At 40.1% G+C, this 13,953-nt stretch overlaps 1 protein-coding gene across 2 annotated transcripts in view; it reads left to right on the top strand.

The window, feature by feature from the left end:
• The window catches only part of LOC311285100 (actinia tenebrosa protease inhibitors-like), a 32,373-nt gene extending 27,779 nt beyond the window's left edge, over nucleotides 1–4,594 (top strand). For both annotated transcript variants that reach the window (XM_084400557.1, XM_084400556.1), the window contains 4 exons: nucleotides 3,153–3,299; nucleotides 3,405–3,539; nucleotides 3,618–3,746; nucleotides 4,402–4,594. In XM_084400557.1, coding sequence (XP_084256683.1) covers nucleotides 3,153–3,299; nucleotides 3,405–3,539; nucleotides 3,618–3,746; nucleotides 4,402–4,454 — 464 coding nt within the window. In that variant the 3' untranslated portion in view covers nucleotides 4,455–4,594. The remainder of the gene's footprint in view (nucleotides 1–3,152; nucleotides 3,300–3,404; nucleotides 3,540–3,617; nucleotides 3,747–4,401) is intronic.
• The last annotated feature ends 9,359 nt before the right edge of the window (nucleotides 4,595–13,953 follow it).

Raw genomic sequence — 13,953 nt, 5'->3', positions numbered from 1 at the left:
TCAGCTGCTGAATTACTTAACTCTTTTATTGAGTAACAACTCAAAGCACTTTCTGTGTCGTGTAGTTATAACTTCAGAATTATTTGTATGTAGCTTATGTTCTGTAGAACACAGAAATGAATACATCACATTGTGTTGTGACTCATCAAGTTGAACTAAACAATAACAAATAAATGAAAGGCTTATTTCCTTTAGGAAGTAGATCAGAACCAACATACTGTAGAAACTGGACAATTTTCTTCTAGAAAGACAAGGTGTTCAGCTAAAGATATTAAATAGCAGTCACTAGCTTTTGTTAATACAATGTTGGTATGAGCCACCACAGTATTTTACAAATATAAAAAATAACACAAAGTGAAAATAAAGTGGCATTTTGGGGTTAATATTGAAACGACAGTTACCATGGTGAATACACAATACTAACAAGAACTGTTAATGAAACATGGAAACTGCTCCTGGTGAATAGAATGAAAATCATACCTGCATGCAAATCCTTCTCAGCTAACACACGACGTGCCAGTAACGTGATTTAGTGGTATTTTACTTTTATTTCATGACTTACTAATTTACAATGTAACAACGTTGCATGCTCGTAGTAGTTTCCTTTGCACTATACAGTGAAGCGATACACGGCGCGCCCCTCCGCATTTGCGCGTGCAATTGAAGAGTGTGCGCTATGAGTACAGTATAACGGCTGACAGGAACGTCCGTTTTTCTGAGGTGAAATACTTTTTATTTCAGCGTACACATACGTCACTGCCTGGTAGTTCCTATATTGTGCTGGGTTTTCTGAAGTAGTTGTGATTCGCCTCTCATAACATAACATGCTCAAAAAAAAAACATTTTAAATAAAAAATCGATTTTTGAAAATTTAATAATCGATTCATACTCGTCCATAACATACTCGCGATTAATCAATAATCGATTTTTTTCACCACCCCTAGTAATTAGTGGCTACTGTGTACTGTCCCTTTAAGAGCAGCCGCTGCTGACAGAGACGCGGATCTCACACGCGCCTCATTCTCTCACGAGTCAACTCTTCACGTTCATCATAAGACTGCTTATGTTATGAAGATACTCGACAAAAACACATTTTGGCATAAGTGTGTGTTATTGTTCGTTCAAGCGTGAAAGAGAACTGTATTCTGGGCTGTCTTGTGCACACGCACGATATCAGCGCGAGTCTTTCTGTGTGTCACACTCAGGACATTCACAGGCAGCGAGCTCTTTTTTGACTTGTCGTGCATGAATGGTTTAAAAACATTAGCATGAATAAGAGCGGGATCATGTAACACTAGCCAAAGGATGACAAAAATTAACAGATGCTGCATTAATTGCGTTAACAGCCCAAATTTGTTTATTTCATATAAAATCGCAGCATTTTGCGTCATATAATTGCGTAGGCTTGACATCGCGATTGCGATATGATTAATCGTGCAGCACTAGTTGAGGTTATTTTATAATTAAGATAAAACAAACATAAAATCTCACAGCATTAGCTATAAAATGGAGTTTGCAAGCCTATGAACAGTGGAGGAAAACTAATACTGGCTTTTGGGTAATAGATAAATAAATAAATATGGAAAAAAATCGATTCATGGCATTTGAGAATCGATTTTGAATCGACCACATTTAAAAAAAACGATTAATCGAAAAACAAAATTGCCCAGCCGTATTTAACAACATGGCCAAAAGGTTGCTATAACTACATTGTGTGGTGAAGGTTGTTACAGCTATTGTACCTATCAAGCAAGGTTACGTGAGAATTGCGTCTAATTTACCTCAGCTAAATACCCAGCAAACACAGAACGTTGGCACAACGTACCCAACCTTTTAGCAACGTTTTAACATCATAGCCAAAAGGCTGCTATAACTACGTTGTGTGATGAAGGTTGTTACAGCGTTGTTACAATGTCGACATTAAACCACTGTTCAAGGCCATTGCTTAAGGTTGTGACATGTTTTAAATTTCAACCACCCGTTTATCGAAAGCCAAATGGTTCCGAATTCGCGTGCTTTTGACCGCCGTATCAATATTAAAACGCCGTCTAACGCCGTAAGGTGTTAAATAAGCGCAGTCAGGCGATAAGTTAAAGAACAAGTTCGGTATTTTACACTTAAAGCCCTGTTTGCAGATCGTTTCTGATGAAATAGAACGGTTAAGATTAAAATTTGGACACATGCTGCTGTCCCGAGAATTTTAGGTTTCTTTCGCTTCCCCCTCCACACCCGTACATTCTTCCGTTGAGAGCTTGAATAATAGACACTCCAGCCCAGCGGAGTAATACCGTACCTCACAGCACATCCAAAACAAGTCAATGGAGTTGGACAAAAACTACGATAAAACCTGTTGGAAAGCATTTTTTTTTTTTTTTTTACATACACATGACAGAGAACCCAAAACCAGGAGTGTGTCCAAAGAAAACCTTTGGAGGAGTGATAGGAGTGTGTGTTGAGTCGTGTTCCCATGACAGTGACTGTCTGAACGATGAGAAATGCTGCAGCAATAGATGTGGACATCAGTGTATGGCTCCATATACAGGATGTATGTAAATTGTATAGTGTGTGGGTCAGCTTTATACAGAGCCCCTAAAGGGACATGGTGGTTTAAAAAAAAAAAAAAAAAAAAAACTGTTTTACATTGACACATTGTGACACATTACATTGACATTCCTGTTTAATGTCCCGCTGGCAGTGTTTCAGAAGGCTACAGAGCGTTAATAGTGAAGCGGTTTATTTGTTCATTAAAACTGGCAATATATTCACAGATTCAAACTTCCCAGATCAATAACTCATGTGCTAAACGTTAACTCATGTCACCTCGTTCCAATCGTAGTAACATAGAAAAATGAGCTGCAAACTAATTTCTTTTATACAAGCTTTATAATCAGTTGATCTCCATGAGCAGGCAGCCGAGAGACAAGTCCGAAGGGACCGTCTACAAAGTGCAAAATCAGAAAAGACAGTCCATTCGGACTTGTCTCTGTCGCCTGCTCATAGAGAGATATTTATAAGGCTCATTTTGAGGAATTAGGCTGAAGCTCAATGGAACCCTTCAATGTTAACGTATAGAGCTGTCTGAAACCCTGTTTGTCCGGCTCTGAAGGCATACGTTTGTGCAGTGTGTAATTCAGCATTTATTGATATGACAGTGAAACCAAAGCCCGGAGTGTGTCCAGAAAAAAAACCTGGAGACGAAACAATATGTTTTGAGGCGTGTTCCGATGACAGTCATTGTCTGAAAGATGCGAAATGCTGCAGCACTGGATGTGGACATTGGTGTGTGGCTCCATATAAAGGTAATAGGGGAAAACTGACCCAGGCATCAGTAGAACATGCATTGAATGAGACATTCAGCAATCAGTGATCTGGCTTCCTTGTTTTTTTTTTTTTTTTTTAAATAGCAAAGCCAGGAGTGTGTCCAGCCAAAACCCTTGGAGGAGTGTGTAAGGATTCATGTGTCGATGACAGTGACTGTCCGACGACTGAGAAATGCTGCAGCAATAGATGTGGACGTCAGTGTACGGCTCCATACATAGGTATGAGTTAGTGTGTGGGTCAGCTTTTTCTTTTAAATGCAGTGAGGCATTCATTGATATTATGTTATGCAAACACAGATAAACCAAAGCCAGGAGTGTGTCCAAGCAAAATCATCGAACCAGTAGTGTGTACCAAGTCATGTTCCTATGACCGGGACTGTCCGAACGATGAGAAATGCTGCAGCACTAGATGTGGACGACAGTGTGGTATATATATATATTTTTTATGAATGCCACCATAGCATAACTTTATTTTATAGCCTAGTTCAATATAATTTATAGCTTATTTTTCTTTCTTGTTTTGAATACCACTGAATTTAAAGGATTTGTGAAATGAGGGGTAAATGACCTAGGCTATAGTGTTTGTTGATAAATGTTTAGTTTCATTCACCTGTATTTAATATACATAGAAATTAAGTTAAATGTTTGTTTTTGCAATAAGACCAATTTCTCTTTCAACATAACTTCCTCTTCTTGGCCAGGTTACATTATCTGTGGCGTAAACTCTAGAGATGAGGCTTCAAAACCATGTATTTTTAGGGCCGTGATTTTCAAATGACGATTGTTTTCAGCCGCCACATTTATCAACACATGATCATTCATATGATCTGATTGGCAGCATACTAATGTTCAATTTCTGCGCTCGAATCAGCGCTTGTTTGTATGTTGGATTGACATGAAAAGGATAAAATAGTTAAGACCAACATTTATCAAAGATTCTGCTTTACAAAATAAAGATCTATAATGCTTAGAATACTACTAGTAACAATAAAACCTGTTCATGCTTTGAGTTTTTTTGCGGTTTCTAAAATTGAATGCCGCTAAATGCACTGACTAAAGTTGAATATTTGTATCCATGCAGTGACGCCTGGTAAATGTTATCCACCCTTTTTGTGCCGACAAGTGGATCCATGATTGCCAATGTCCTGCCAGACAGAAGTGTTGCCCAACCACCTGTGCTGGTTTAACCATCAAAAAGAGTCCTCTGAGATTGATTTTGCATACCATACATGAGGACTGACTTTTCACCAAATAAATCTGTTTAGTAAAACATTCCTCTGGGTTATTGTTATTGTATATATTTCAGTGTAAGGCTTTTCAATTATTTTTTTTTTTTTTTTTTTGGTCAAACTAGAAATGAAACCAAAAATGCAGCTTAAAACTGATGCAAAGTGATTAACACCGGGGCTGGATCTATGTATTCACAGACTGAGGTGGAAAAATTCTTAAAAGCAAAAAGAGGGAGTGTGAGGCCTTGTGTACAGATGAATGGAAAAACAGTGAAAAGGACGGTAACCCTCACTCTGTCTTTAGGGTCATTTCCACTCATGGCCGTTTAGGGCCATCGACAAAGATGATAGACAACTAGTGGGTGCAGTTTGAGTGTAGATGGGACACGGCTGTAGGAGTGCTGCATTTCCTCAGTGTATTGACGCTGTTGAAACACAAAGATGTGCAAGAGGACTACTGGACAGTAGCGGTTTTAGGCACGGGCGAACCGGTCAATCGCCCGGGGCGGCATTTTTGGGGGGGCGGCGCCGCCGGCACGAGCAAAAAAAATAATAATAATCTGCGCCGCGAAGCGGTTTTCTATTATCTATCATTTCACTGTGTGGGGAATTGGCAAATTTGCGCCCCCTGCAGCTGCAGGCGCCCCTGCTTGCTGAGAAGATGCCGCGCACAGAAGCTGTTTGTTTGAAAAGGGGAAAGGGGAGGGGGCGCGGAGACGCGGGCGCGGATGACAGTTCACCTCTGGGTCTCTCCCAAATGGAACGGACAAGGGGGGGGGGGATCCATATAGTTATCTAAGTCAGTCACACCTCGACTTTCATTCATAATATTATAAATACAGGCCTCTATATTTCCTGCACATTTTTGTTTTTCTGAATGGTCTGAATAAAAATAGGTAATACAAAACGATTACTTGGTCACCACCAAGGTGAATTGGTTTAGTCTTGACTTCTGGTCGTGTCTCGTGAGTGACAGTTGGTATGGGGGGGATCAGGGGAAATCTGTTGATTGTCGATGTCGAGTGCCAAATAAGAGATGGACAAGAAAGGTCAAAGCCATCAGGTGTCCAATTTAGAAACGAGTGAAAGATAAAGGTATGCAACTATGTTTTCTCTGTATGATTACGGTATCCATGTCATGAATGAAGGGGCAATATTAATTGGTGGGTATAACTCTTATTTGTTATCCTTTTTGCTATGATTCTTCTTGCTATGCTTAACAATAATTCGGTTTTAACTCAAACACGAGATCTAATTTCACCATAATATTGTGCTTTGCAACAAAACTGTGACAAGTTCAGTTATTACACTGCAAAAAATGCTTTTCTTAATTAGTATTTTTGTCTTGTTTCCAGTCCAAATATCAAACATTTCTTAAATAAAGATGCATAACGTTAACAAAGTGGTAAAATGACATAAGATATTAAGTCTTGTTTTCTGGGGAAATAATTTTATTTATTTATTTTTTTCAGAAAACAAGACTTAATATCTTAAAATTGAGTGAAACACTTAAAATTGAGTTTTTGCTTAAAACAAGCAAAACATGATGATCTGCCAATGGGGTAAGAAGATCATCAAAACATGATGATCTGCCAATGATCTGCCCCCCCCCCCCCCCCCCATTAAAATTAAAGGGGGTCTCGCCCAGGGTGTAATTCAATGTAGAACCCCCACTGCTACTGGACTTTGCCCTTTTTGATGCAAAGCATTTTTTTTCAGTGTGGTTTATACATATACTTTCCATACATGCAGATAACTGGGGTCCGGTCCCGTGATTCAACCATAACGGACCAAGCTTAAGTTATTTTCCATAATGTAAAAGTCTACAATAACATAACTAATCAATTAAATGACAAGTTAAAGGAAATTAAACTCAATTTGAGGGAATTACAGACATGCAGTTGTTTGTTAGTTACAAATCGGTATTTATTAATGCATTAATGATTTTATTTTGAATAAATAAGGTGATATTAAGTGACTTATTTCAGCCACAATACTGTCTGTTTTTGCTCTATTTTGTGAAAATAGTTTCAAACAAAGCCACGTCAGAACTGTTGCGCATCTCCAAGCAACTGTGATGCTCGAAGGAATCTGTGTTTTGAATGATTAAATTGAATGAAACTGAATCACATTAAGTCTTACTTGAGACCTTCCATCACTCCACCTGTCCTTATGAGACCCTCCATTACTCCACCTGCCCTTATGAGACCCTCCATTACTCCACCTGCCCTTACAAGACCCTCCATCTCTCCACCTGCCCTTACGAGACCCTCCATCACTCCACCTGTCCTTACAAGACCCGCCATCTCTCCACTTGTCCTTATGAGACCCTCCATCTCTCCACTTGTCCTTATGAGACCCTCCATCTCTCCACTTGTCCTTACAAGACCCTCCATCACTCCACCTGTCCTTACGAGACCCTCCATCTCTCCACTTGTCCTTATGAGACCCTCCATCACTCCACTTGTCCTTACGAGACCCTCCATCTCTCCACTTGTCCTTATGAGACCCTCCATCACTCCACCTGTCCTTACGAGACCCTGCATCTCTCCACTTGTCCTTTTGAGACCCTCCATCACTCCACTTGTCCTTATGAGACCCTCCATTACTCCACCTGCCCTTATGAGACCCTCCATCTCTCCACTTGTCCTTATGAGACCCTCCATTGCTCCACCTGCCCTTATGAGACCCTCAATCTCTCCACTTGTCCTTATGAGACCCTCCATTACTCCACCTGCCCTTGAGACCCTCCATCTCTCCACTTGTCCTTATGAGACCCTCCATCTCTCCACTTGTCCTTATGAGACCCTCCATTACTCCACCTGTCCTTATGAGACCCTCCATCTCTCCACTTGTCCTTATGAGACTCTCCATTGCTCCACCTGCCCTTATGAGACCCTCCATCTCTCCACTTGTCCTTATGAGACCCTCCATTACTCCACCTCCATCTCTCCACCTGCCCTTACGAGACCCTCCATCTCTCCACTTGTCCTTATGAGACCCTCCATCACTCCACCTGTCCTTATGAGACCCCCATCTCTCCACTTGTCCTTATGAGACCCTCCATTACTCCACCTCCATCTCTCCACCTGCCCTTTACGAGACCCTCCATCTCTCCACTTGTCCTTATGAGACCCTCCATCACTCCACTTGTCCTTATGAGACCCTCCATTACTCCACCTCCATCTCTCCACCTGCCCTTACGAGACCCACCATCACTCCACCGGCCCTTATTGCCTCAGATTGTGAAACACAACGCAGCAAGCAAAAAGCTCCGGCACGAAGGAACGGCTCACCTCTGGTGATCAGAATAAAGGCACAGAATGGGAACCGCTGAGTTGAGATGGCAGTAGGATTTGGGGTTCAGCGCTTCTAACTACATGACTGTAGTTTGAATAAAGTTTTGTTTCATGTGTTGTTGACTTGTATATACATTTGTTTATTGTGATGGTTCAACACAAAAAAAATAATTAATTTATGCATTAATTCATTGCTTGACTGAAAATTTAGATATGTTCACTATGTACACATGTAGTGTGTATTTGTCCATCATATGACATAACAAATTACATTTTGTTTGTTTTATTGAATTATAGCATTTTCAGTAAAAAGTAATATAAAGTATTGGTCAGCATTTATCATTATGATTATTGTATGTTTTGGGGTGGGACAACAATGCAATTCATTCTGGGGTGATATTAATTTTAATATTAATGATACTTACATTTGAGTTTGAGTATAAAATCAAACATTTTCTCCAAAGGCGAATCTTCAAGCAGCTGGGTAGGGCTTTCAAGTTACTGATGTTATGAGGTGTTAGTGCACCTGTCGCTGGTGCGATTTTTTTTTTTATTGCAGAACTTATTTAAGATCAGGGAAAGATACCATGGTTGTATCTTTAACAATAAACAATCATAATGACAAAAACAACAACAATTAACATATCATGGGTTTGCGTACATAATATGAAATTTTATACACACGAAAAAAGAACTGACAAGGTTGAATATCATAAATATTTTCTTGAATAATTCATTATAATAAAAAATGCATTTTTGTTATAAGCATGAGGGAAGTGACGAGAGTTAAATTCAACAAGAAAAAGAGGAAAACAAAGGAGATTTAAGCCAATTTTGCTTGTGGTTAAAAAAAAAATGGATATAAAATAAAGAAATTAACAACAAGAGATGATGATTCGGGCATTTCAAAATAGAAAATAAATAATATCGTTAAGGATAAAACGGTAGGTCACATGAGTGGCTAGGGGTTTAAAATAAAAGAACTTTATAGCAACATTGTTTCGGCCCAGATCCGGCCCACATCTGGCACTTGTGGAATGCGAATCTGGCCCACATGCAGCATGAAATGATGGCACTTGGGCGGACCGCTCCTGTTTGCCAGATCTGGGACACAAGCAGGCCATAGCAATGCCACATGTCAGCCAAGAGCAAAGAAATAAACCAGAACTGGACCTTATCTGAGCCACAAAGTCTGTGTATATTAAATATGGAGTCATCTCAACTTTAATAAGCCTGTTAACAAGCAGAATCACTGAAGGAAAGAAGAGAGCAGAAAAAGAGACGAGTAGAAACACAAGAAGGACAACTGACTTCAGCCACAGCCTTAGATGAAATCAAGTGAAGAGAAAAGAAGACATTAAATCTCTGAAGATCTCAGCAGAGGAGGATTAAACAACTCCACAAACAGCATTACCAGCTTCACTTATTACTAACTAGACTGACTTTATTTCTGTCAGACGTCTACAAACGTTTTTATCGAGAATTAACAAAGGTTTAACTCTAACGTGTTTCATTTGACATCACCATAACAGTGATTAGTGTTTCCATTAGTTGGCCTCTTAACTCTTATTATATCTTTTGTTTTTTGGCCTTCGGACTTCACACTCCTATCACTCCTCCAATGGTTTTCTTTGGACACACTCCTGGCTTTGGTTTCTCTGTCATGTGTTTGTATAACAACATATCAGTGAATGATGAATGACTGCCTGTATTAAATTAAAATGAACTGATCCACACACACACACTAATAAAATAAAAGTAGGCTACCTGTATACGGAGCCATACACTGATGTCCACATCCATTGCTGCAGCATTTCTCATCATTCGGACAGTCACTATCAAGGGAACGTGACCCGACACACATTCCTACCACTCCTCCAATGGTTTTCTTTGGACACACTCCTGGTTTTGGTTTATCTGTCATATGTATACAGCATATCACTAAATGAAGGACTCATTGAATTTATAATAAAAAAAAAAAAAAAAAAACCTGACCCACACACTAATATAATAATAGTGCTGTCAAATTCATTTTCTTTGAAAATGCAATGAACCAAAGAACCAAAGTCTCAAAAATGCGTTTAAAATAGTAATAAAATGGTGTTTGACGTCACAGGCTACCTTGTAACCAATCACGTCAATGTGTCGATGGTGCCGGCGGATTTAGCTAACAGCAAACTATCAGGGGAATCTCGAGAAGCCAGGTTATCCAGGTATTATGAAAAATCGCATATTTAGCAATATAGCCAGTGTATGATGTATATTACGATGTTATGATGAACTATATGGCTTTCTCCACTGACATAAGTTGTTCAGAGATTTTCTGATGATTGGTGGTGGCTGAAATATGTGCAGTTAGTGGACATTTTCCAACTTTCCAAAGGAAAGAAAGTATAAGACTTCCATTGCACTGGACAGTGAATAAACCATCTCAGATAACTGTCATATGGAGGAACCTGCAAGTCCATAAATAACTTTACTTAATTTATACTTGTATGCTTTATGGCTGCAATATAAGTTGCAGGATTCCACATCTACAGAAAGGCCTACAGAAGACTCTGCACAGACAGAGGAGACATAGGCCTACAGGTGGGCAGTGTATAGCCAACTTTTCCTTTTTATTTGTTGCATGAGGCATGTGTCTAATATCTCTTGTTGCAGGCACTTGACCACTGGCTTTTCCTTACAAAGAACAATTGAAATAAAACTCAAGGAACTAAGCATATTTGTCTTTTATTAAACATTGAATGAAAAGTGGTTTTTTTTTGTTTTGTTTTTTTGGCAATGTTGTGTAATATGGCACATGCAACAATGTCACAGGCCCTGTCAGGTGTGCAACCCTCAGACTTTTCAGACACTGACATCTTCCCTTTAGTTAGCCAAAGTTAATTTCATTGTGTGCCCTTGTCCTGGCTAGAGCTGCATTGTAACTGGTTTGGGTCAGGGGATGGTGTCATAAAACACGTGTCTGCAGGCAGGAACATGTCATAATCACCTATGAAAAAATGCAGTTCTGTTAGGATCAGCATAAGTGTATGTAATACAGTGAGATTGATATTTAATTGTGGAACTTTCCTTACCACTTTCAAATAATGTGCATAAATGTGAATCTCTGAAAATTCTTAAGTCATGCACAGATCCTGGCCATTTTGCTTTCACATTTGTGATATGGAAGATTTTAGTCAAATGCCTTTTTTTATTTGATATAATCTGGAATATTAAGAATAACAATAGTAACTAGGCAGCACATTTACATTGTGAACCCCCTTTCTGTTCACATAATCCCCTTCATTGAGGCCTTGATGGCAGCCTATAGTCTATAGCCGCTTTCCGACCAAGTAGTTACAGGAACTTAGTTCTAGGAACTGTCCACTTCTAAACAGTTCTAAGAACTACTCTCCCCCAAACTCAGTTTTGCTGTTTGCGTTCGCACTGGCCAAGTGGCCATAGGAACTAGTAGGAGGGGTAAGGGAGTGACGCAAGCACGGTGACTTTTATTTTGACGGCGCGACGGACCTTTATTTTGGCGGCGCTGAGAACGCCAGAGCAAACGATGCTCGCATTCTCTGTGTTTATTAGTTAGCGATCTGTCTAACAGTACTGTTTAATATGTTATTAGATAGAACTGTTATAGAAAGTAGACAGTATATGAAAAAAAGGTTATTAGCCTATGCCGTGTGGTTGATATCCAGTGTTGCTAGCTGGGCAGATAAACATAATCATGTTTGGCTTGGTCCCCTCAAAAGTTGCGTTGGATTTTCTCTTCAGCATAAAGGTTTAGAGACCCATCTATCACTGTTTTCCATGTTTGTATAGATAGTTTCTGGAGTGAATATAGGCTATAATCTGTGTGTTTACATTCTAACGTTAGCTGTTTTAAAAATGGCGGGTGCTGGTGTTCCGCGTGCGTTCGGTCAATCAGCGTACACTAACGTCACGGGTAGTTCCTATAGTGCTGGTTTAGACCCTACTCTGAAGTAGGACCTAAATTAGTTCCTCCAAATGGAGTTCCTAGAACTAAAATCGTTCCTAGTTCCTGCGGTGCGAACACGCCGACATCCGGGTACTTTAGCCAATAGTTCTAGGAACTGTGAAAAGGTTCCTCCGGTCGGAAAGCGGCTAATGGTACCAGTAACCAGACAGTTTCTGGTCTCATTGACTTCCATAGTATATTTTTTTCCAACTATGGAAGTCAATGAGACCAGAAACTGTCTGGTTACTGACATTCTTCTAAATATCTTCCTTTCTGTTCAGCAGAAGAAAGAAATTCATACAGGGTTGAAACAACATGAGGGTGAGTAGCCTATATGATGACAGAATTTTCATTTTAAAGTGGAGTATCCCTTTAAGCCTGAGTTACATATAGGCTACTGTAATCGGCATGGTCATGATAGAAATAGCATGGTCATAGCCTAAAAAAAACTGCTTTAAAAAAACTGCTTTACAACATTGGGTCTTAAGTGGCTTGAAAATGCCACAAAAAAACCTAACACTGTTTTTAAAACCTAAAAGCGCCAGGTAAACTTCGAATGACACAACAGACAGCACTTTCCATCAAGTTCTCCGCATCTCCAATAGTAGCATGAGGGAAACCTCCCGAGCAGGTTTAAGCTTATGGACCTGTTGCTATGACAGCAAGTCCAGGATGAGCTTCGAAGAACCAAACAATCCAAGATATTGCCAAATCGTCAACAACCAAATCCAGCTAACTGAGTTAGCGAGGTACGAAGAACGGGCCCCTGTTCTGGAAATGTTCATGTATTCATGTCCTCGTATTGTTTGTGAGACAATGAAAACACCTTGAGCTTGATTGTATCAAAGCGACGCAGCTCATTCCCACACAGACACAGCTCTACTTTCGATTTATTTATCCATCCATCAGTTTGCGTCTTTTACGTGACATCTGCGTTGAGGTCCTTGCACACTGAAAGTCACGTCCGAAATTTTCGCATGATAAAAATAAATACGACCTCACATGTCTTGATTTTCAGCTTTTTTTGCATCCTAGCAAGCATTTTCAATGGTGTTTTGACAATTCATAGCCACCGAATGACGAATACGAAAAAAAGTATACGAAAATTTTGGACTCAGTGTGCAAGTACCTATAGCCTACTGTAAATTCATTTCGTATTACTGGATTCTGAGATTCCCTCTGCATCTAAATATAAACAGGACATACCTTCCTTTTTCCGCGCAGAGGGATGGTGTTCTATGTGTTTCCTCCTTTTTCAGCCACTTTACATCCACATTTTTTACAAATTGTATATCTATCATCGAGGACAACCACGCGCACCCAGCAAACACATTTACGTTGTGGCAACGTCTGTGGCACGTTGCATTTCTGCTATGGCAACGTCGCTGTCTACGTGCTTGCAACATTGTAACAACGTAGAATTGTAAGACGCGACAGGGCTGTAGCAACGTTGCTACACGACATTCAGCAACTGAGAGACGACGTTCTGACAATATTTTTATATGCTGCTATATCCCCCATTTAGCATTTTGTTAGATAATTATATACTTTTTATAGTTTATTTCTTTATCTATATTATTATTTAATGGGGCTATCAACACCTGCAAGTGTACACTTTGAAGAGTAAAAATGAGAGAAGGTTTCGTTCTCTTACGAGAGGTTCTCTCGTATTGCGTAAGTTGCTTACACAACGGGAAAGTTCTCTTTCTTCGAGATCTGAAGCCAAAAAATTATCCTTAATTTTATATTCATTGTCAACGCAGTGCGGCAGGCGGCAGACCATGGCAGGCTACATAAGCGCGCTCATTGGCTGCCAGGCGGCAACTGCTGCAGCCTACCAGTGAGCCCTGTGTGACGTCACACCCTCCACACCCTTCTAACCGTCAAGATGGGTGTGGCCAGTGTGTATAAAAGGAGGGCTCACAGGCTGAGAATCTCATTTTCTTGTCTTCAGTGAAGCTCTTCGCATCGCTGGATCTTGAGAGCCGCCGCCGTTGAAACCAGCGACCAGCAAGCTTAGGAAAGCGCTTGAAGAAGCCGGCCGCCTTCGCCGCCTTCAGCCATCCGTGCCTGCTACGCTATCCGGCGACATATCCTTTTATTACCGCCCTGCGACACACACTCTCTCTCAT

This window comes from Rutilus rutilus, assembly GCF_951802725.1.
Source record: "Rutilus rutilus genome assembly, chromosome: 25".
In the NCBI taxonomy this organism is placed as follows: domain Eukaryota; kingdom Metazoa; phylum Chordata; class Actinopteri; order Cypriniformes; family Leuciscidae; genus Rutilus; species Rutilus rutilus.
The sequence above is the reverse complement of the archived record's forward strand: the minus strand, read 5'-3'. Positions and strand labels throughout refer to the sequence as shown.